This window comes from Vipera ursinii, assembly GCF_947247035.1.
Source record: "Vipera ursinii genome assembly, chromosome: 3".
Lineage (NCBI taxonomy): Eukaryota > Metazoa > Chordata > Lepidosauria > Squamata > Viperidae > Vipera > Vipera ursinii.
Window position 1 is genome coordinate 143,503,009 of NC_139516.1, and position 25,202 is coordinate 143,528,210.

Below are 25,202 nucleotides of genomic sequence, written 5' to 3' on the forward strand. Positions count from 1 at the left end.
CCTATAAGGGAAACCTCTTACTATTGTTGTGCTCTAATGAATTGTAACTAATTCCTGGTAATTGTATGGATAAAAGCACTGTCTGTTATCTCATTATGCAATTGTTGCAGGTACATTTCTGTAAGATTCAATGTTCCGTCTATCCATTCCATACACTGGTGGTTTTTTTCTCCTTCCATCCAACTTGGCCAGCATGATCACCTTTACCATAGATGCTTCAGCTCTCATGATGTGTACAAAATATGATTTATTTTTGTTTCATGAGCCTTGTTTACAGTGAACGGTCAGCGTTGATTTCCTCTAAAACTGGGTGGTTGCTTCTCTTGCCTGTCCAAAGAATATGAAGTAGCCTTTTTGGCAACCCAAGAAAAAGTCAGATAGAGCAAGGTTAGTGACTACCAAATGCTGACTGGAGAAGGATGGAAATAGAAAACTGGATGGTTAGAGAAATGAAATGAAATATCATAGAGCAGGGGTCTCCAACCTTTTTGGCTTGGCGGCCCAGTGAGAGAGGGTGCCTTACGCATGCATGCGCAAACATGAATGTGGCTACATGTGCGCATGCACATACAAACAGGCTGTGAGCATGGGCACCTCGCAAACAGGGCTGCAAGCATGTGCGTGAGGCTGTCAGTGACAGCGGCATCTGTGTGAGGCTTGTGGGGCTGCCAGCAGGCTTGCACAATGCTATCACCAGCACGAGGATTGCGCTGTGGCTCACAGCGATGCCGCCCTGGCGCAAAGCTTGCACCATTGCCCCTGCGTGAGGATAGCATCGCAGCCTGTAGTGATGCCGCCCCAGCTTGAGGCTCATAGCACCACTCTGTGTGAGGATCATACCGTGGCCCAAAGCAATTTTGCCTCTGCACGAGTATCACTGTGGCCTACCTGCCACTTGTGGCGCTGCTGCCCCCACGCAAGGTTTGTGGCAATGCCGCCGCCCACACAGTACAGCAACAGTGGCACGAGGGGGGAGAGCACATGCGTATGCACTGCCCAGTAGTGGCCCACAGCCCATAAGTTGGAGACTTCTGTCACAGAGGATATGTTTGACTAGAAAAATAAGAGGGAGCACTCAATGTGAATTGATGAAGCAAATCAGGTGTCTGCATTTTCCATGTGTTTGTGTGTCCAAGTGTGGATGCTTGTGTATAAATATATATAAAAACTGGAAAACTTTGAGAAAGATTTCAGAACTAGGATCTAGACATATTTGTTATTATGCTGCTCTGGTAAATCTTAACTAGCTGGCTTCCTGTATTATTAGCTGAATATTTTTCTGTCAATAAGATTGGCTGTTCACATAGATGCCATCTTTTCTCATGCAAATCAATAAGGATGAGAAAGTGGACCAGGAAGACTCAGTTCACCTAATTTCTAATCTTACTGGTCTTAAGCCATGAAAAGATGTATTTAATTTGCTGTCAGTCTTAACTGGGGGGAAAAAACAGCAACAACCCCATCTTTCTTTTGCTTGCTATGGTGTTCTAACCTCTAATTCCTAATCTTTCATATTAATTCGGGTCAAAAGTGGGAGGAAAGGGGCAGGTGTTAGATGGATCAATGGGCAGATGGGGAGGATGTCAATATTTGTACTGGATCAGAAATAAGCCAAGCAACTTCCTATTTGAAAGAAAAATAGTTCTGCTTAGTTCTGGATCAACTGTATTTGAAGGACCTTTCACATCCCTGTGGTAGGTGGGCCTGGTCCAACAAGACTATCTTTGTGTCTAAGTTGTCCATATACAAGGCCCAAAGCATGGTTTGTTCAGAAAACAGGCCTTTAGTTATTGCAATCCTGGTATTTAAGACAGCAGTTTTGGTAATATTGGTTAAAGTAGAGTTTTGAAAGGACAGGATAATGACATTGCAAACAGCCAGAGTTTAAATTGTATTTTCTTTGATTTGTCTGGCTATCTCACAGCTAAAGAACAATTTTTGAGCTAAGGTGAAAGAGAAAATGATGGTTTTGGCACACCTCTAGGGCTAACTGAAACACGAACCGAGTTGTTCCCTAGAGACATCAGCCACAAATTTCATTCTGTGCCCTCCTGTAACCTTCACCTCAAGGTTTCTTAGCCAGTACTAAATCAACATGAAAATAGATGAGGCCAAATAAGGAATATTTAAGACCACAGACGGGTAGAACAATCCATTGGTTAAATACATTATAAATAGCCTTAGGGTATCTTCAACGGTGAAGTTTAAATAAGGTTGTGTTAAAATCAGTCCTAGTGGAAATGTGAAAATTGTATTGGTTAAAAGATACCGTTGATTTTTCTACCCTGCATTTTATCCATATTTACATCAGTTTTTGGCACTGAAGCACACAGAAAGAAAGGTTCATTACATTTCAATAAAGTTTTAAAGGGTGCCCTTTGTCCTAATAAATATTGATACATATCTCTGATTTGATGTTCCATTTAAACATTATTTATATAATAGGATGATACAAACGAAACAGATCCGTCTTAAGGCACCCAAACACTTTTTTAAATTTTGCCTTTGAGGACAAATGACTCACAATTACTGTGAAATGAAGCTGCCATGTGCCAAATCAGATCTTTGGTACACCGGAGGAGATCATCCTTTCCACCCCTAAGGTAGCATAGGTTCAAAAGGTCAAAGGCTGCCTGCCAGCTGTCGAAATACAACATGGGTTTATATATGCACATACATCATTTCTTCCTTTTTCCTCCCTAGCTTACTAGGACTGTGAATAATAGTCAGTCAGTCCTTTTTTTCAGCTGTTCCTAATGTTAATCACCAGATCAGTAAGGAGAGAGACATTATATGCACTTTATAACAGAGGAATCTTTAATAGACCTTCCATTTCCTGGAGCTTTTAGTGTTTCTCAGCTTGGAAGTGGCCAACAGCTATACACTGCTACAGCTTTTTAAATTCTGCTTTTTAGGATTAAAAAAAATGGCCTGACCAAATAAATAGTCCAAAACAAAGTTCAGGACTCAAGTATCCATCAAAAAAAAAACCCTTTTTTGGCAGGGTCCTCCCTGGTGGAGTCCACTAAGCCAGGGCTTTTCAACCTTTTCACCCATTGTACCACTTTTAGCATATGGCAACATCCGAGTACCACCAGTCACCTAGCAAGGTGTCAAAAACTTGATGACTAAAAAAAAAGAAAAGAAAAAAGTGATAAAGTACAGGTAGTCCTCGACTTACAACAGTTCACTTAGTGACTGTTCAGAGTTACAGTGGCACTGAAAAAGTGCCCCCCAAGCCACAGCCGAGCAAGACACCTGCCTGCCTGCCCCGGCGGCACTCTTCCTCCTGTCCAACGTTTTCATTGTTGTGAGCATTTCTGTTGAGGATTGGCAGCGGGGGTGAGGTAGGGTGGGTTGGTTTTTATTCCCCCCATCTGCTGAGTGGTTGCAGCAGGTTTTGTTCACTTCACATGACCCTGGGACACTGTGACGGTCATAAATATGAATCAGTTGCCAAGCATCTGAATGTAAATCACAAGACCCTGGAGATGCTGCAACATTCCAGCTGATCGGCGCTTCTGGGCTCAGCAGAAGCACCAGGATCAGCGCCGAGCTCCAGCTGGAGCCTGGCACTGATCCTGGAGCTTCCGCTGAGCCCTGACAGCCCTAAAGAAGCGCTGATTCTGGCGCTTCTGCTGAGCCCTGACAGCCCTGCAGCCATCTCTCACTCAAGCTTGTGTGGTCTTGCCACCTGTTCAGCTCATTCCCCTCCCCCGCTACCACTTTTCTAGGATGGTCGCGTACCACCTGCTAGGTGCCAATGTACCACAGGTGGTACCCATACCACTGGTTGAAAAGCCCTGCACTAAGTAATTCATCCTCTACAGTTGAGGGAGTTTAAAGCTAAGTTCTCAAAGCCACACCTCAGGGACATAGTGTAGTAGTAGTTGTTGCTAGCTGCGAAGTCGTGTCTGACCCATCACAACCCCATGGACAACATTCCTCCAGGCCTTCCTGTCCTCTACCATCTTCTGGAGTCCATTTAAGCTCACACCTACTGCTACAGTGACTCCATCCAGCCACCTCATTCTCTGTCCCCTTCTTCTATTGCCCTCCATCTTTCCCAGCATTAGGCTCTTCTCCAGTGAGTCCTTCCTTCTCATTAGGTGGCCAAAGTATTTGAGTTTCAACTTCAGGATGTGACCTTCTAAAGAGCAGTCAGGGTTGATCTCCTCCAGGACTGACAGGTTTGATCGCCTTGCAGTCCAAGGACTTGCAGGAGTCTTCTCCAGCACCATAGTTCAAAGGCCTCAATTCTTTGGTGCTCAGCCTTTCTTATGGTCCAACTTTCACTGCCATATATTGCAACTGGGAAGACCATAGCCTTGACTATACGCACTTTTGTTGGCAGGGTGATGTCTTTGCTTTTTAGTGTTCTGTCTAGATTTGCCATGGCTTTCCTCCCCAGGAGCAAGCGTCTTTTAATTTCTTGGCTGCAGTCCCCATCTGCAGTGATCTTGGAGCCCAGGAAAACAGTGTAGTGGATCCTGCAAAGATGCAACTGAATTCACAAGACCTTACTCAGAGAGTGTTTTATTGGTTGGGGATTTTTTTGGCAGTGCAGTTGCTTGGAGTACATTCTCTGCCACCTATATTTCCTAGATCTTAGCAGTTAATGAACTGACAGTTCAAAAATCCATGTATCCCAAGGGAGCGGGAATCCTTCATCTCATGGTTTCCAGAAGTACCATAGTTTCCTGGTCTACCTCAGAATACTATAAACCACTCTCAGAAGACCAGATGCCAAGAAAATTAAATATAAAGCTTGTGTGCAAGACATTTCCTCTTATTTGCTAGAATCCTTTCCTCAAAGATTTTCATGTTGGTCTCTTTCTGGTTTCCCCAAAACATAAATAGCAAGTTTCTCCCTGCTGTTATAGCTTATTTTCTTGCCCATGTTTTCACTTTGGGGTGGAATAGACAGCCGGGGAGATTCCATAAGTTCTCGGAAGGAAGTTAGTGTTAAGATACCACTCAGGCTGACTCTTCCCTGACTTAAAGGAGTAAAAGAGAGGGAAGGAAAATCAAAATCAGACTTGCAAGATTCCATTGGTTATAGGATATTTGAATGAAGTGTGGTTCCAGGCATTTGATCTGGTCTGCCTTATAGGACTAGCTATTGGTAGGATTTCCCACTTCCCAAGCAATTGTTTGCTATATTCTCTAACCTTTATTTAACCCTTTATTTTACCATAATACATGCAATTCATGTCACCAGTAAACTTCAGTGAACAAGACTAGCATGCATAAAGAATACTCATACCTTTTGCATTTAACATGGCATAAGTAATGACTTGAAGTTATGGAAAGGGAGCTTTAATTGATTGATCGCTGTGAAGCTCCATTTTATATACTTTTATTAATAGTCTAATTCTGATGAAGGATGTTGCTTTTCATGCATAAAATTATGTTAAGTAGGACTAGGTTGTTATTCAGATATTGAATATGGTTTGTTGAGCTGTTTTGAAAGGTCAAGGCTAACGCTGAGTCAAGGAAGAAGAAAAAAAATGAAAAATTGTTGGCAGCACCATGATCTACATATTAGGAAGTGGCTAATTGCCTTAATACTTTTGAAACAGTTTTTTGCTCCCAAGTCTTATAAACAATAGTTCTACCTTTACCTTATTATTTGATAAAAGTTAAAATTTTCTATATTTGCAATGACATGGAGATGTAATAATTTTATATAATGTTTATTTTATATTATTTTATCAAGTGGTTCAAGTCTCATTCTTACAAAATTGTTACAGGCTTCTGTTTAACACAGAACTGTAACAAGATTCTTCTTCTTCAGTACTATGGAAGAAGATGTCCCATCCACACCATCATATTTAACCTGGCTTAGCGTGGTCAGTTGTACTGTGGGCAACTCAAGAACCACAAAAAGTGTATCTCTTAGAACCACTCATTTTTCATAGGAAATTAATTGCTGGTTTCTTGATAATTGTAATGTCAGGAAAAAAGGAGTCTTGACTTTCAAATGCTAAATGGTCATTTGATCACATGTACTGTCTATGCTGCTGAAGACTAGATAGATACGTTCTGACCTTAGCAAAGTGAACTTTAGCATCCTAAAGGGTTATTTTAGCCAGGTTAAAGGTCTAGGTGGCGATTTACAGGGCAACATAAAATAGTTAATATGTTTTGTAGGATTGAGTTCATTATTTCTATTAAAATATATGAAATGCACTGATTGAAAAGTTGGCAGTTCACTTTCTTTTCTAAATAAAGATCTCTAAAATGTTGACAATCTAAGTTATTTTAAATGGTGATACTTTTCTGTGTTTCACTTGTTAATTGTGATTGATGCTCAAGTGGGCTTTCCCCGATGAGCAGAGATCAAATGTCATCAGATACTGTTGTGCTTTTCTTTTGAGATTTGCTGACAATTTTCAGACTGATGGGAAAGGAGCATGCAGTTAATAGCTGTCTGGCATATTCTTTTTTTGTTCTCTTTCAATTATATATTTGGATAATAATAGGCAACACACAATTTGATAATAAGTAAGAAGTTTAAAAACCACCATGGCTTCTTTATCATTTCAGATAATTTGTAAGATGAATTAAAATTGTTGTAATTGTCATAAACACCGAGATGATAGAATTGTGGAAGACAGACAATTCATCTGTCATGCATTTTTTCAAATGCAACTTATTTTGAAGTTATTTGCAAAATTGCATATTTGATTGGCTATCAACTTAGTTTTAATAATGAAGTCTGAAGTCTTAAAATAATACAAGATTTTGAAGATCCTTATTTAGCAACTGCCTTGTTTAACAACCATTTCTAGTTGTGGCAGCGATAAAAAAGTTATTTTATGACCAATCCTTGCATTTATGACTTTTGCAGTGGGATTGATTGTATCATGACTAGAATTCAGAGTCATCATATGAAGCTGAATAGCAGGAGATTCAGAACAGAGGCAAGGAAATATTTCACACAACACACAGTGAAACAGAATTCATTACCACACGTTCTACTGCGTGACATAGTGGACTTTCATTTTCAGGGAAAATGCAGTGTGCATTAGAGAATACAGGATAGCTCTATTAAAGTGGAATCCATGATAGAATAATGTAAAAGATGGAATGCTGATTCACTTTTTAAAATTTAATTCTGGAATCTACCTATTATTTAGCTAACATATTCTCATTTCATTCCTTCGTAGTTTATTTTTATGACCTGTTTTTTTTTCCTTCTTATAACTTCAGCTGGCGCTGAGAACAAAATTGGATGGGCATTTGGTCTGGGATTAGAGCGGTTGGCCATGATCTTGTATGGGATTCCTGACATTCGCCTTTTCTGGAGCCAAGATGAACGTTTCCTGAAACAGTTTAATGTGCTTCACATTGACCAGAGCATAGACTTCCAGGTAAGATTAAAGACGTTGACAAGGTTAATAGCAAATCATCTAGAATTTTATTTTTGTGGAAATATTGCTTTTGTTTAGTCAGTGGTTTAACAACTTTCTTGGGAGAATAGTATATCAAAAATATAATATCTCTGGTAGATCCGGCGCGATCTAAAGACGTATCTTTTTGAACAAGCTGGCCTGGCCTGATGGGAGGGGGTTGGGTTTTTATTATTTTTAAATGCGTTTTAATCTATCTAAGAGTTCTGGGCACTTGTTTAATCTTTTTTAATTTTTGTATTCTGTCTTTTTAACATGTATTGTCCTGTTCACCGCCCTGAGTCCTTCGGGAGAAGGGCGGTATACAAATAAAATTAATAAATAAATAAAATAAATAATGGAGAAACAAACTTTTAGGACAGATTAAAGTTCTATAATGCAGATATTTTGCTTGAATAATTTATTGTGGCATTTTGGAGAAGGTGGGAGAGTAGGCAATATTCATTGATTGTAGTTTCATTAATTATATTTTATGGCAAGAAATAAAAAGTTAGGATTCTGAATCTTGGAAACTGAATAAACAAAAATTCTGGCTCTCATTTATGAGTGAATTCATTAGTGGGTTGTTTTTATCAGAATCCAAATCTAAGAATCTAACTGCCCTTTTTCCAGGTAAGCATTTTCTAGGTAGGCATAAAACAACCATCTGTTCTTTGTTAGTACTGTTTTGAAATATTGCCTTTTCTTTCTCAGCCTTAGTAACTTTGTGGACAGTCCACAAACTTTGACAACTACACGGGGAAAGAAGCTACTAATTTCATACAAAATTTGGTGCTTAGAACCCATCAGTTACCACAGACTGAATTTACTAATTTCTCTTATATTAACTCATTTAAACAGTAATATATTCAAGTAATAGGCTAATTCAACTCAGCTTTCCATGAGTTTCAATATGCATCTCTAATTTTATTCATTTAATCAATATTAACTGAAAAGGGCATAGAGGTTGCTACTTTACGTGTTGTTTTCCAAGTATGGTCAGGCTACCAAATGACTATGAAGAAGTAATTGATTTCATATACATGTGGAGAAGTATTTGCAGCCCAAAAAGGAATCAATCAGTCTGTCTCATCTTAAATAAGTTTGAAAAATTGCAAGAGGGAGGGTGGGTTGAGGCATCAGTTAGACATTGAAAGAATAAAGAAGTACGGTGAATAAAATCTGTGGATTTGCACTATACCAGTGATGGGATTCATATATGTGAACAACCGGTTCTCTGTGTGGATGCCACTTACAGAAGTCCATTCTGGGCCTGGACAACAAAAAATTAGCTACCAGTTCTACTGAACTGGTGCGAACTGGCTGAATCTCATCACTGACTATAACCCTCAACCTTTGGGAAAAGCTGTACAAGTTCTAAAGTATGATATAACTGATTTCTTAATGGGAACAGTTTGCTTACCTGGTGGAGCCTGCATGTAACACTCAGGAATGGATATCAGCAATACTGCTGATCCAAGTCCACAAGCCATTCTTTCTTGCACTTTGAATAATGAGAAGGGGAATAAAGAACTGCAGATGTGTATGGAAAGAGATAATTTTCTTGGAAATGCCATGGCTATTTCTCATCTTAGTGCACATTATGAAAAGTAAAATTAAATCAAAGCATGATGTATACAGCATCATTATCATGGAGATGGAAGCCCTACCAAGATCTGCAAAGTTGGAGAGAGTGCCAGATGTCATGAAATAACTTGAAAGTTAGGCCTACATCATTTTCCAGGTGAGAGAGGTATCTGATGATCTGATGACTCCAGAAGAAGGAGGCATCAGAAGAAGCCCAACACTTTTACAGCAGGGAAGGCAGTGCAACACACAGCTATAATTCCTATAGTCCCATGAAGTGTGAAGCTGGTGCAAAACTAAAGAAAGTGATGAGATAATGTATTTCCTATAAATCTGTGGTTATAACAAATTCTGCAGTTTTACTAACATCTTCAGTTCTATCAACTATTAAATTGTTGGGCATTTATGTTCAAACAATTCCAAATATAGTACGAGAAAAATTACTGGTTATACTTCAGTGGGGTTTATGTAAGCCACACCATGAGGGATATAGGCCTGCATTAAAAATAGATAATATAATTTATCGGTCTTTGTGTTGCAGAATATAATGAGTACATAATACCACTGGTAAAACTGGCTCTGAGAAAAATGATTGTATGTGCTCAAACCAGCCATTTCAGTCACTATTATCTCAGAGTAGTACTAATTATCTTCAACTGGCTTTCTTCATGTTTGTCATTTCAGTTTATCATTAACATTATTTCACAAGAAAAATATATTTGCATTCTCAGATATTTTCATCAGACTGGAGTATGATGCTTAAATAGTTTAAATTTATTGTGTTCTGCTTTTTAATAGCACATCTATTAAGAACAAATATGCATCATTAGTATGTAAATTGAATTTGGATGCCTGAAATAATGAGGAACAACCCACAATGTGAATTATTGGTTAATTGACTATTGTAATTGAGGATATGTGCAAAATGTCTGGTTTTTGTAAACATGTGGAAATATCTGAGAACATGTATGAATGAACTCGATTTTTTGTAGATAATAGTTTGTTATGTGCATTCCTTCCATTCCACAGTAACAAGATTTTTCTCAGTGAAAACATTATCTGCATGCATGAGAAAATCTTTTGAGGGAAGTTACTAACATACTTAAGCAGGCATTTGTGTTAAAAATATACAGTTAACTCCATTCCTCTATAGTATCTAAATGACATAGGCAATGAATTTCCAAGATTTTTTTCAAATAAATTTTTAAGTGACTCCCTCCAACTTAAAATCTGTATACCGTATATTAGAGGAAATGTTTACAAAATTGAATATTTGAGCACATCACTGATTGGATCATGGATTAATCAACTGATTATGTTCCATCAAGTTGCTTTCAACTCCTAGTGTCCACATTGATAAATTTTCTTCATGATGTTTTATCCCTAACCTACTTTTTAATGTCTCCCAATGGTGCATTCATTGCCACTGTGCCTGAATCCATCCACCTTGCTACTGGTTGTCCTCTTCTTCAATGGGTGACCAAGGTCTGCCTAATTTTACAGACAGTATATCAAAAACTAGCTAGCTTCAGAAAAACTGAATCATACTGACCTGACAATAAAAATACATTGAGTATAGTCTAAAACTGGATAAAACACGTAATAAAATTAATTATAAAAGATTATTAAAAAGATCTAACATGATTATTTATGTTTCTGGTGAATCCCCAATGTTGCTGCACAGAATCTAGCCATCTGTGCCGTGATCACTGCCTGCTCACCCTTAAGCAGCCACTGGAGATAAATACTTTCCAAACGACCAGGATACCTATCAATTATGGGGAGGATATCGATTTTCCAAATAGCACTGTAGAAGGAGTGTATGTCCAATGGTCTCCACCTCTCCTGAGCCACAGTAGCAGAGTCTTTCAGACAGTGGTGTCTTTTTATACTTGCCGTACAGGACAGCCAATGGAAACGCATGGCACTGTGCAAGCAAGAATGCTTTCCGGTGGTTTACTGAGTCCAGCTGACTAAGATACCTGGCATGTCCTCTTCTTTATTTTTCTTTCAGAGGCTTTTCCATAGAGCCATGTCTTTGCATAATGTATCCAAGGGAGCATAATAGAAGGACTAGAAGAAGGATATGATAGCAGTTTTCCATTTGAAGGGCTATTGCAGAGAATAGAATAGAATAGAATAGAATAGAATAGAATAGAATAGAATAGAATAGAATAGAATAGAATAGAATAGAATAGAATAGAATAGAATTCTTTATTGGCCAAGTGTGATTGGACATGATAGCAGTTTTCCATCTGAAGGGCTATTGCAGAGAGTAGAGTAGAGTAGAATAGAATAGAATAGAATAGAATAGAATAGAATAGAATAGAATAGAATAGAATAGAATAGAATAGAATAGAATAGAATAGAATAGAATAGAATAGAATTCTTTATTGACCAAGTGTGATTGAACACACACAAGGAATAGACTTTGGTGCATAAGCTCTTAGCGTACATACAAGCAACAAGTGATAAATCATGATCATAATCATAAAATGCAATCATCATAAATCATAAGGTACAACACTCAGTGACAGTCATAGGATACTAAATAAGCAATCAACATAAATTATGAGATACAAAGAACGTTATAGTCATAAGAAGCTAAGGAAATAGATAACAGCACAGATGAGAAGGATAATAAGTAATACAGTCTTACTAACTAGTTTGACATCCCAGGGCATAGATAAAGTTGTGGAAATTGTGTCTGGTTGTTTTGCCGTGCAATGCTCTATAGCATCATCTTGAGGGAAGAAGGTGAAACAGTTTATGTCCAGGATGTGAGGGGTCTGTAGATATTTTCACAGCCCTCTTTCTGGCTCAGGCAGTATACAGGTCCTCAGTGGAAGGCAGGCTGAATTATTGAAGGTTTGTGTGCCGTTGCCGACTTTGGAAAGAACCCTCTGATTTTCTGTTCTGTGTTGCAATTTTTACTTGTAACCCCTGAAACTCTTACCATTGGACTGGCTGACAAATTTGATTTGGTGCTCCAAACCTCAGATTGAATTTTGGCTTCTCTTCTGAAACTACTCAGGCAAGCTTGTATTTCCACAGACTAGTTAGATTTTGCTGTATGTTCCTTTCTTTGTTATCTACTTGGCCTTGAGAGCTGTATGTGAGTCGAAACCTGAAAGAGGACTGCTTGTTCCAAACACACACTTTTCCTGCCTGAGAGAGTGACAAACTTTTGAAACTACTTGCAGCCAGAGGCTGCTGAAGGTGGGTGTGTCGTTACTTGCTCTTGGACTTGCCAGAAACGTGGGAGCGTTTGGGGAACATTTGGAGCAATAAAGTATATTGCAAAACTCAAAAATGTATTTATATTATTTTATTATGGTTATACCTTGTATTTATCATATACAGGTAATCCTCAACTTATGTCCACAATTGACCCCAAATTTCTGTTGCTAAGCAAAACAGCTGTTAAGTGAGTTGCTCCATTTTACGACCTTTCTTGCCACAGTTGTTAAGCAAATCACTGAAGTGGTTAGGTTAGTAACACGGTTGTTAAGTGAATCTGGATTTCCCATTGACTTTGCTTGTCAGAAGGTCACAAAAGTTGATCACATGACCCCAGGACCCTGCAACTGTCATAAATATGAGTCAGTTGCCAAGTGGCTGAAGTTTGGTCACGTGACCATGGGGATGCCGCAAAGGTTGTAAGTGTGAAAAACGGTCATAAGTCACTTTTTCAGTGCTATCATAACTTCAAACAGTCACTAAATGTACAGTTGTAAGTCGAGAATTACCTGTATATTATTTTTCATGCCACAATGAGAAATGAAATAAATGTACAGAGGGAAATATGCAGAAGTTATTTACTGTAAGAGCACTCACATACAAATGTTCATGTGTGGATTTTTTATGTGAGCTTTTTCTGGCAAGTTTGTAAACAAATGGAACAAGTACAACTTATCAATTATCAAAAATAATTCTGATAAAAAAGACAGTTTGGCCATGCCTGGTTGCTTCTTACAGTTCTTCATCTGGATAAGAAGCATAGGGGCCTTACTGAATACAATCTAAGACTATTCTCAATATGTCCAGAGGTAGGGGACCATGTTGTGACTTTCTGCTAGAAGAGATTGAAGATTGTGAAAGGGACTTTGGGAGCCCCAAAGAGACTTTGGAATCATTACAGCTATTCTCAAGCTTTTGCCTTCCAATTCCCAGGATTTCCAGCTATCTTGCACTGGGAGAAATGTTTCTTCCGAGCACTATTACCACTGAGATGAAGAAACTTTGTTTTTATAAAAATAAATGATAGAATACTTAAATATAGAATTAAATAATTCTAAGTGAAGGGACTAAAGAAAGTTTCTCACACACTTAAAAAGCAACAAACTCCTATGAGTTATTAAGATTCAGAGTACAGAAGCTGTACTCAGTAATCTAGAAAAGAAAAACCTTTTTTGAATGAAAAATTCTACATCCTAATTCATCGTATTGGTGTTAGATGGGAAGAGCCCACATCATTTTTTTCCTGAATGGTAAAATGGAAACAAGCTGGCAGCTCAACAGTATTAACTTGAGGGTCTTGAAGTTGGTTATAAACTAAAGACATTACAACAATGAATTCCTAAAGTTCTATCTTTTTTTGCTTTACATTATAGGTTCTATTCTTCCCTCAATCCTTGAACTTTTGTGGTTGTACTCTTTTGAATGTGTCGATGTGTTAGTGTAAGATAAACTCATCCATCTAGTGCACCAGTTCCCAACCCCACACCCCTAGAACGCTTCTGATATACTCTCGCACCCCTTACAAAAGTTTGAAATAATGGCAATGAATTATGCATATACACTATAATTTTGAAACTTCTAAACCCAAGTTTTTGCACCCCCTGGAATATCGTCTCACACACCCCAGGGGGTGCGAGCACCCCCGGTTGGGAACCCCTGATCTAGTGTGTGTGGTTCCCCCTCCTTGGTCTCTTCCACAGACAGTGAAGAAAACTTTTCCTAGTATTGCATGTTAACAACTGAACTGTAGAAGCAAAAGTTGTGTACTTCAGGATTTTACTTGTGCTTCCATACTCTGATCAGTTTAATTACAGGTGTCTTATTTGCATAAAAGACTAATTATATAATTGCAAAGATTCCATTGACAACTTATTTGTCTCAATGGCATTTTAAATTATCATAGTACTCTGATCACAATAAATAATATAGCATTATTTCATATCAAATCTTGTAACTAATGCAAATGGCTAATTCCTATTTTTTATTATAAAGATTACTACTTTTATTATTGAGATATACAATGCAGCAGAAAGAAATTAAAAAATATCTGATATGTATATCCAATGCAACGAGTATTTTCATTTAATGGTTAGTCCACCTCCTAAATTGTTTAGAGCCTTCACCATTACTCCTTGGTTAAATTTTCATTGTTGCACTTATTTCTCACAGATTGTTTTATATCATTCCATCTCTTGCTCCATTGTTGTATTTACTGTTCTTAGTTCTTCCGATGCTTTAACAGCAAGGCAGGTTAAATTTCAATAAATGCTTTCTTTCTTGTGCATTCATATTAAGTTTTCCAGCCTTTCAGAACCAATTTGCCTATATGATTGAGCTTATTTTAAGTCATTAAGAGAGATCGCTCTGCATTTCCAGAAGAAATAATTGGATAAAAATATGAAATGTGGAAAGGTTGTTATAAGAACAGAATGAGACAAAAGAGAAATCAAATGCATAAGAGTCCAAGTCAAATGCCCAAAGCAGAATACATTATCATCATGTTAAATATTCTCTTTATGTGTACCTTGAAAGTAGCTAAACATTTTTTTTCCCTGAAAAATACTAAACAGCCTTCAGGTTTTGTTCAAAGTGTGCTTCTGGGATGATCTCTAGTTCCCTGGCTGCTATTTTATCTTAGCATTTGTTTTCCTTCTGCTCCACTTCCATAATCTAATTTACCATACTCCCACTGAATTTAATGTTATTGCCTGTGATAATCCACGTGAGTTTGCTTCCAAATACCAATGACAATAAAGGTTACTATAACCAAAACCAGTAGTACTATGGTCCAAAATATTCCCAAGATGGGAAACCAATAGCATCTGAACTCTAGTTCTTGGACTCCTCTCCAATTATACCCCCAAATATTATTTCCATCCAATTTTGAGATAAGAAGCACATGAAATAATTTTCAGTTTACCGTAAAATAGCTTTCACCAAAAAAAATCCTCAATAAAAGGAAATCCTGATCCAATATGCAAAACATACACATTGATTTTATGTCATCACTCTGCTATTGTGACTCTAGGCCAATCCAAAGTGATGACAAAACAATCTTTTTTCCTGAACTAAGTACTGTGCAAAAGCTTTAGCAAGGACTTGGGAGGAAAAACAAGTAGAAGAAAATAGCTGAAAAATGAAATTTCATAATTATCTTGCAAAATCTGTGAAACAATATACATTAGTGCGTTATAAAACTTGTGCAACTCCATGGCAGGATTTTTATTTCATAAATTGTAATCAAAAAAGTAGATTTTGTATATATTCTAATATAATTTTAACTGATTTTTTTCTTACCTAATGGAAAAGAGCAATTTCATAGTGGATCCCATATCATAATATTTTCACCACCATGCTTGGTATCAGTTGGTATCAGGATCTTCTAGTGAAGTATTGTCCATGGGTTTTGCCAAACATATTTTATGATATAATCAAATAATTCTATATAGTTTTGGCCTTGTTTGTCCAGAGCACAATGTTCCGGAACAAACTTTTCGTCTTGTTCAGATGTTTTTTCTGGACACCAAAGATTTCTTCCTGGCAGACCTCCAGTGTAGATCTCTTTTTTTTTCAGTTTCTTTCTAATGTGGCAAGATACTTGTAGGTCACATAGGTAATTTCTGGGATTCTTAGAAATTTATTTCAATATCAGTCTTCATTCTGAACTTGCTGGGTTGCCTGGCCTGGACAAATTGGCAGTTATTTGATATCTTCTCCACTTGTTGATGGTCCCAAGCTCATAGGTATCTATAATCTTTTTCCTGAAGACCTTAGAGAACGTTTTCAGTTTAGGCACCACACACTTCAAAAAGCAAATCAAATTAAATGTCTAAATAAGATAAGTTTCTCTTAGATCCTCTCAATGTTTTAATCATTTGCACTAGCTCTGCTGCATCTGATACTAATTGTAGGTATTTGAGATATTGTTAGATGTAGTGCTGTACTTACTTTTTCACATGCAAAATGTGCATTTATGTTTATTTAAGTTACACAATGTGTGACAAAATGTAAACAGTGCATGATATTTGTTATATTACATACCCTTTATCTGTTAGCCTTATTGAAATGGAGATCAAATATCTTTATGTTGAAATATGTTGAAAGAGTAAAATAAAATCAGTCAAGTTTATTTACTTTTTTATATGACTATATTTTAAAGCTTAGCTTTTATTATGATCACTAAAATGTAGCATCTATTTATCTGAGGCATTTTTGTGCCATCCTGATGTGCTTTACAACACATATAAAATACTTCAAGAATAAAATAAAATAGTAAAAGAGAATAAAAATAAGGTTAAAAAGAGGACAAAAGCAGTCTAATAAAATTCAAAAATCAAGGGAATTGATGCCTAGGGAAAAATAAATGTAAAGACATGTTGTTTTTAAAAAAAGCTTAGTACATTAGTCTTAGAACTGCTGTAAAGAATATTGGAAGCTACTTCCTTATATCTGTTTTGTTTTATATATTTTTATTTTTTCCCTTTATTTTACTTCTAGCTTTTAAAGCTCTGTTTCTTCTTTTTGTTTTTATGTTGTTGTTGTTTTAAAAAAATAAAAAAAAGGGGTGTGTGTGTGTGTTTAGCCTTAAGCCCTGGTATTTTGCAGATTATGACATACATATCATCCCTCTAAAGTCAGAGATTCATGGAGTATGAACATACAGAAATATTTCTAAGTACCGGTATTGAAATACATATCAATACATTCATATCAAATACATATCATGTCAGCTTGCAACAGACAAACATCAGCTTGCAACTAACAAAAGCAGGGACAAAGAGAGAAAAATGCAGATAGCCATAAATCAATTCTAAAAATTCTTACAATTAACAGCAGAATACATTGTCCTAAACCACCTTATTAGTTTGAACAGTAAAGAGAGGCTGTCTGTTTTATGTTATGAAAGCTGCAACTTAAGCAAGTCAGAGCATTACATGTTTTATTTTATTTATTATGTATCTTCTTTGGAGGCCCTTTGAAACATCATCTGAAGACCTGGTTCTGCCAGCAAGTCAGGGGGTGGGGATGTGTGTTTCAGTCTGGAGGTATTTAGTCAATTGAGAGAAAATCTTGCCTCCTCCTCCGAAATCTTCAGGCTCGTTTCTCTCTCCCACCCATATTTTACTCTTTTAATGATAAATTTTAGTATAACTATGATTATTGTTATTATTGTTATATCTTTTAATGCTTCTGGTTTTAATGTTTGTAAGCTACCCAGAATTGCCGCTGGATGAGATGGGTGATACATAAATCCAATATATAAATAAATCTCTCTTTAAATTCAATTTGAGCACTCAAGGTGACTGAAGTGGTTCACCCAAGGCAAAGTGTGAACTTAATTCAATTATGACTCTTATAGAGATGCCAGATATACAATTGTCATTCATGTTACTTCACCTGTGCATTTTCAAATTTTCTCATTAATGCACTCCTCCACCCCCTCCCCAACTGGATAAAGTTCTTATTTTGGTCAAATGTAATAAATGTTATGTTCTTTTACCAATCATGCCCCAATCAAATTTACTAGATTTAATAGTAAAAGCTGTATGACATCAGCTAGAAATCTCAGTGTGGTGCATATTGAGACTAATTCTACAAATATCTGGAGAAAAGATGGAATACCCTAGGCCAGGGGTAGGCGACCTTGGCTCTTTTATGACTCGTGGACTTCGACTCCCAGAATTCCTGAGCCCCATGGCTCAGCTTAGAAACCTCTCCCTTTCCCCTCAGCATGGCTGGCTCAGGAATTCTGGGAGTTGAAGTACACAAGTCATAAAAGATCCAAGATTGCCTACCCCTGCCCTAGGCTTTCCAGAGAAATCTCTGTTCCTGTTTTGAAAACCTGGCTCACCACCTGAAGCACAAATCGGGTTTTTTGTCTCTCTGGCCACTACACATTTTATAATTTGGCCCAGTTTTGTTCAGTTTTCTGAATTATTTTACTAAGGGGTTTCAAGCCCCTTTTCATTTCTTTTGTTGGAGAAGATAACAGTGGTTCCTGATGAGGAATGAACTGAAGAATAGGGGTATTATGTTAGCACTCCAAGAATTGGAACTGCAAGTAGAGCTGCCTTTAATATTAATACTTTCAATTTTTTTAATCTATCCATGCTTGGGAAACATTTTCATATTTATATTTTTTTTCAAAATGTTGAGCTAAAACAATCAATACGGTGATTTCCTGTTCTATTTTTTCTCTAAGTCTTGCAAGAGTTTTTGTTTTGTTTTGTTTAAAGAAAAGCTATAATACTATATTTTTTCCACTTATATGTTTTTAAAATTTTCAAAATTTATTCTAGAATACATACTTAACATATAAAATATTTTGTCTAGGTATATTTTAATGTTTTGAAAATTCCAAGAATTTACTATATTTGTGGGGGAAAATTGTGGCCTGCACATTAATTTAACAAACATTGATTATTTAATTAAAATCTGATTATGTCACTTCTAGCAGCAAAAGCATGGTATTTTTGTACCTAAATGTGCAAATAATTCCTTAAGTTTCTGTATATCAGAGGCTGTTGATTGGCATCTTATATTCTCACCTTGTATAATTCTTGTAATTTATTATTATATCTGGCCATACATTAAAATACATTAAAATTATTTTTATTGGGTTGGGTTTTTTCCCTCTAGATGTTTGAGAGCTATGAAGATAAATCAGTTTTGTAAGTGGTCAAAGTTACTAGTATTGTTGGATGCTTAAGGGTTAGATGGAGTTCCTCTAAAATTGTAATGCAGTTCCCATGTGAGAAATGATTGCCTGTAGTTTCAAAACTGGCATACATTTTGAATGGGAAGGATAGAATATATATGTTATTATTATTCCAATTAATAATTCACATCCACTGCTGCTGAGCTCCATTCAGTTGCAAACAGAATATTAACCCTTAGAATAATCTCCTAGGGAACAAAGATTTAGTGACACTGCAAAGTGTAGAATTGTCCAAATATTAGGAACTTCACAGACACCAGGACATTTTCTTATCTTTTGATTCATATTTCACTGCAGTTGCAACAAGATCCAGAGCAGTGAACTGAATTATGTCAGCTGGAGAAAACAAAATATTTAAATACAGCATTTGCCTCAGTGACTGTGAAACGATTACATTAGCTCAGTAATTGGGGAATTGAGATGCTTTTACTGATGCAGTTTGTGTTTGCATGTTTGTTTTTGCAGTAATTTGTATGTAACAAAATATATGTAAAATATATGCAAAATCACACATCATGTTTCTCCAGATAGATGGATAATTATAATTCGAAGGAAGGAGAAATATGTTTAGCTCTATATGATCAGTGGGAGATTTCTGCTTAATCAAGCAAAATGACAATTAATTTTGTTCTGATATGATATAAATTTAAGACAGAAGATTGTGTGTGTTGACATTTTTTTCAGTACAAGGAAATTTTCTATGAATATTGATTCAATATCTGTTTCCCTCTAAAAATATTATGTTCAGTGCTTATTGATTTATAAAAGAAGAAGGAAAAAGGAGATTGCACAGGGCAATATCAAAAAGTGATCCTAAGGTACTTCTAGGGGCAAGACAGGAACCTTTTGGTTTATAGGTTAGTCTATTACTAACGAGTGCTAAATTCATACTCTGGATTATGCATTTGTAATGAATTCTCAAATATGAATGAAGACGTTCTTGTCTATTATGTTTTCAGTGAGTAAGCATTTTCTTCTTTTATGTCATTGCATGATTCATAACATTTTTAAAGCTTTCCTGTAAACCAATTTATGTCTATTAAGTTGTATTCTTGGTTTTTTTAATTAATGTCACATTTTAATAAAAATCTAAATGTGTATACCTTTAACATCCTAGATAATGGAACTTCTTACTTCAGAAGACCCAAGTAGGCCTTCATTTTGGCTGGTTTTCACTGTTTGATTAAGGTATCCTTTTTTTCACCGGATCAGATTTAGTCTGATTTAAATCTCCCCCCCTTTTTTTTAATGATACAATTTAATTCCTTTCCTTGAATGCTCCATGGAGCAGGAGGAAGATAGGATAAGTTTGAATAAATAGAACATGTAATGGCAATAGCACTTAGACTTATATACCGCTTACATCCCTCTCTAAGCAGTTTATAGAGTCAGCATATTGCCCCAACAATCTAGGTCCTCATTTTATTGATCTCAGAAGGATGGAAGACGGAGTCAACCTTGAGTTGGTCAGGATCGAACTGCTGGCAGTGAGCAGTGAGTTAGCCTGTAATACTGCATTCGAACCACAGCACCACCACAGCTCAAGGTTGACTTAAGTAATTTCCAGGATAAAATTTGTAATGTTCCAGGACAACATACTTGGAAATACATACAACATTTTTGCCATAAAAATACAGTCCTGATCATAGTAGTGTTTCATATTGATAAGATAAGTCACACGGTTCACATGAGCTTTGTGCTCATGCACTTTCTGTAGAGGCTCTTTAAAGTCCTGCAATAGTATTGCTGTTCAAAAGGCTCATCATACACTTTGGTATTTTATCAAGAAATGTGTGATGGCTTTATCGAGGCTTGAGTTTGGCAAGCACAGTAGAGGCAATGAATTTGTTTGACAAGTTTATTTGTGTAGCAAGTTAGATAAGCATTTGTGATTCACAATTGGAGTCACTGTGGGGTTGTTAATTTGAAATTCTCACAGTATTCCTGATCAGATATTCATTAAAGTGTTTGCGTCATGTGCAGCCAGGACTGTATAAATCAGTTTACTGTAAATTTACGCTTCTTACAAGTTTATTACTTTATCAGGTATTCACCTAGGACAGGGGTGTCAAACTCAATTTCATTGAGGGCCGCATCAGCATTGTGGTTGCCCTCAGGGGGCCGGGTGGGTATGGCCAGGGTGGGCGTGGCCTACTGGGTGGGTGTGGCCAGAGTGCGTATGGCCTACTGGGTGGGCGTGGCCAGCTCTACATCATTCGCATCAAGGTTGCCTATCAGGGTCCGGGAAGGAGTGGGACAGATCTGAGGGTCTCTGGCAGAAGGAGGGTCTCTGGGCCAAGGCAGTGGGGGCCGTTCCCTCACTGTTTCCAGGATGGCTTTGCGGGCCACATGAAACCACTTCGCGGGCCGGATCCGGCCCCCGGGCCTTGTGTTTGACATGTCTGACCTAGGATTTCCCCTGTTCTGTCATAAAATATTTCCCAGGCATATTATATATTCTCCTATTGAGTTAATACATGGTATTAATCAGGCAGTGCATCAGCTGCTGTGGGCAGAAACTAAGAAACATTGTTTACAACTGAAGCAGCTGGGGATCACTTAATAGGGCACAGGACAAAAGAGGAAACATGTTAACATGAATGCAGGGTGGAGGTGGATCATTTGCAAGATGGATTTGACAGGCAGGAAGCATTTTTTTTGTTGTTTTTGTTTTTTTACTTCATCCTGTCCATCTTGGCTGGGTCCTCTAGCTAGAGAAAAAAAAGTTACAAATAAAAACTGTGAGCAGGGCCATCCATATCCATGAAAGTTAAAGTTCTATTTTCTTCTGCCTTAGCACATGATGAGAAAACTAGGGGGTTCGATAATTCTTTGTTTACTCATCATTGTAAGCCAATACTGCTTTAGTATGGTTTGTTTAACAATATATTAGTTTGTAGACAGACTAATCCCAGTTTATTAAGACAACTACGATTTGTTTTGCCTCTTGTCTATTACAGTATCCAGATGGATCTTACGTTTCCCAGGAGTAAAAGGCTATTGTGCTCCTGTTTATGTGGGAGCGGGCTTTTGTTTAAACAGTATTAAAACAATTGTTTAATGAAAAGCACCTTTCTTTGCAAGGCACTGATGGAAGCTGTGTGTTCATGCAGGCTGTGAGATTTGTTTGTTTGCTTGCGTATTTCAGGGTCTTTCTTTTTAAAGAAAGTATATGAAATTTGTAATCCAGCTTCAAACGGTGGCATTAGATTTAGATTTGTTGTCCAGAAATAAATCATAAATTATTGCTTGACATGGGTTCCAATATTTAAACAAACTGTAATTGGGTTAAACAAAGCCTGGATTTTTGTTACGTACAACCTGGCCTTCTGTGCAGTACAGTCACTGTATTGATATAGAGGTTTGGAAGCCGGTACTTGAATTATTTTTAAAATGTCCAATTCCAGTTTTGTGAACACTGAATTCATTAATAATCTCAGTGAAAATAATCTATTGCCTTGTGATCATTTTAGCATCCTTGTATCAGTGTGTATATGTGCGCAGCCCAGGTTTCCCAAATCTAAAGAAACAAATTTCATGTTTGTGGATGTTTGCCCTTTAAAGACATTTTACTTTTCTCCCTTTCCATGCTTCTTTCTTTTTCTGTGCTTTTCTAATCCTAGAAGTTTGATGCTGTAAGGAGCGTGGACATTTAACAGTGTTTTTCAATAAATCAGAGTTTCAGAAAGCACATCTGAGCAGAGGCAATATTCCCTGTCCCTTTTTTTTTAATAGATTTTATCACTTAAAGAGTATCTTTCCTGTGATTGAACCGCAATAGGTAGCCATCTCTGATCTGCAATATTGTAATGTCATTATATTAAAAAACGTGATTTAGGAATGGCAAAATGACACCGGGGAAAAATAGAAGAAAACACACAATATTTCCTTTCCCTTGTATGGTGGATGTTTAACAGTACAATATACTTTGTCACGCATGCACATGCTGTGAAGCTCCTGTGGATGGTGATTTTATTCTTGGTATCCACAGGCTCCATTGGCAGTGTTTAAAACGGAATGGTAACAGTGAAACTGAAAAGCATAATATTGATCACTTCATGAGTGGACTACTGCAAGGGGCTGCCCTTAAAGACTATCTAGATGCTATAACTGGCACAAAATGCAGTGGCACAAGCAGTAAAGTCACTGCTGCTACGTGAGCTTCATTGGTTGCCAGTAGTTTTCCGGATGCAATTCAAGTTGCTTTATATGCAACACAAGGTGTCAACACCTACAAAGCTCTTCATGACATAGGGTCTGATTATATAAACACGCCTTTTCTGTCATAATCCCCAGCCTCAGGAACAGCATCTACTTTCGTTTGGCAAGATTTCTGTTCATAGGCGAACAATAAACTACTGTAAAGTAACTCATTTTATTCTTGGTTCTTGATTGAGCCCCTGTTGTATGTATGCATGTATGTATGTATGTGTTTGTTCATTCATTCATTCATTCATTCATTCATTCATTCATTCATTCATTCATTCACTGATTATATCTGTTTGAGTCCAGGCTGCTGGTTTAGTGGGTTTTAATTTTTCCCCCATGGATTTTGTAAGCTGCCTAGAGTCTTCTGAAGTGGGTGGTCATATTATAGTGAATAATTAAATTAAATTATTTAAATTAAAGTATTAATTAAATTAATCTTCCGTGCCAAAATTGTGTTCATTTCTGGTTTGAGATATTTTCCATTTTGCGCATACTTTTAAGTTCTCAAGTTTCTCTTTAAATTTCTTACCTAGTTTTACTAACTAAAAATCTACTAACCTTAGGAGCAGTGGTGATGTCTATAGCCTTTGTATCTATGAATATTAAACACATACAAACTGAAAACTGGTTTTTGAACATCAGCATGTGAAGAGCTAATCTGAAATGTGGTAAAGCTAGGTGAAAATACTCTAAATGTGCTTAAAAATTCCTTTATTTAAAGTTAAATGTAAAAGATTCTGTTTTCAAAATGCAATATTATTTTAACACAATGTAACTTTATAGCTGCTATGTTGTAATTAATTTATAATGATTATAATGAAAAGTAGTAAATAAACACAATGACTTAATGTTCAGAGCAATCACTGAAGAATTTACCTATTTTTATTATATTCTCACTTACCTCATACTTCAGAACATTGGTTTTCATTTTTTTTTAATCTCTGTATATTTTTTAGCCTTTCAGTAAATACCCTCCTGTAATCAATGATATATCCTTTTGGCTGCCTTCCGAAAAATACTGTGAAAATGACTTCTATGATTTAATCCGATCTATTGGAGGAGACATGGTGGAAGAAGTCAAGCTCATAGATGTATACACACATCCAAAGTAAGTCTAATCTTTCTATATCATGGTGCAGTATTTGTAACCAGTGTCTACAAATATTTACTAATATTCTAAATAGAGGTAAACATTTCATAATCATTACATATTGCCACTCACTTGTACTCTAAAGTTATAAAAAGTTAAAAACAACAAAAATACATTGAGCATTGGAGGGGGGGAGCCACATGGATGAGTCAGGCAGATACAGTGGCGTAGCGTGGGTTGTCAGCACCCGGGGCAAGGCAAGTGACGTCACGGCACCGCCGAAAAGACGCACCCCGCAGCGGCGTAGACTTTCCAAGAAGAGTTGCATGCATGCGGGATGCTTCCAGGTCCCTCTCGAGGGCGTCTGGGCGGGGCTTCGACCTGCAAGAGCCGCTGCATTCAAGCTCACACGTGAGCCCCGCTAAATAAAGCCACGCATGCGCACGAAGCTAGGCCGGCCGGCCGGCGGGTCTGTCTTCACTCGGCCAAGCCTGCCGGGGCGCCTACGGGGCGCTTGCGGTTGGCCTGAGCCTGGGCGGAGAGTTGGGCGCTTCTATTTATTTTATTCAGTTTATGTGGCCGCCCATCTCACCTGCCGGACTCGTTTCACTTTGCAAGAAAGAGCAGCTCGAGAGCGGAGCCAAGCTGTAAAGCACTATGAAGCGGTGTTTGAGTGCTATTGCTATTAAGCAAGATTAACACACGTTTAGTAGCTGATAAATTTATGATGTTGGCAGGATGGCCGAAGAATATATGGTAGAAGAACTCAGCTCAATTGCTTGTGGACAATTGATATTAAAATCAGGGACCAATGAGCAATCTGACGTTTTCATGAAGAGATATGCAGGATCTGGTAAAACAGCTCCTATTCAAAATTACATCTCTGAAAGGAAATATATGAGTATGAATATTTGGGTTAAAGATCCACTACTAATGTTAACTCTATTAAATATAGGCACCTTTA

The 25,202-nt window shown here is 37.2% G+C and overlaps 2 protein-coding genes across 11 annotated transcripts in view; one reads left to right on the plus strand and one right to left on the minus strand.

Moving 5' to 3' along the window:
• F13A1 (coagulation factor XIII A chain) overlaps window positions 1–25,202 on the minus strand; it is a 564,207-nt gene that overhangs the window by 178,225 nt on the left and 360,780 nt on the right. The gene's annotated exons all lie outside the window — the stretch shown is intronic.
• Window positions 1–25,202, plus strand: part of FARS2 (phenylalanyl-tRNA synthetase 2, mitochondrial) — a 201,949-nt gene that overhangs the window by 122,750 nt on the left and 53,997 nt on the right. For 9 of the 10 annotated variants that reach the window (XR_014492157.1, XM_083359940.1, XM_083359943.1 and 6 more), the window contains 2 exons: window positions 7,216–7,376; window positions 24,105–24,256. Coding sequence is in view for 9 of the 10 variants with exons in the window: in XM_083359940.1 (XP_083216066.1) it covers window positions 7,216–7,376; window positions 24,105–24,256 (313 nt within the window). In the remaining variant the exon portion in view is untranslated. The remainder of the gene's footprint in view (window positions 1–7,215; window positions 7,377–24,104; window positions 24,257–25,202) is intronic. The other variant, XM_083359948.1, reaches the window with a different exon arrangement.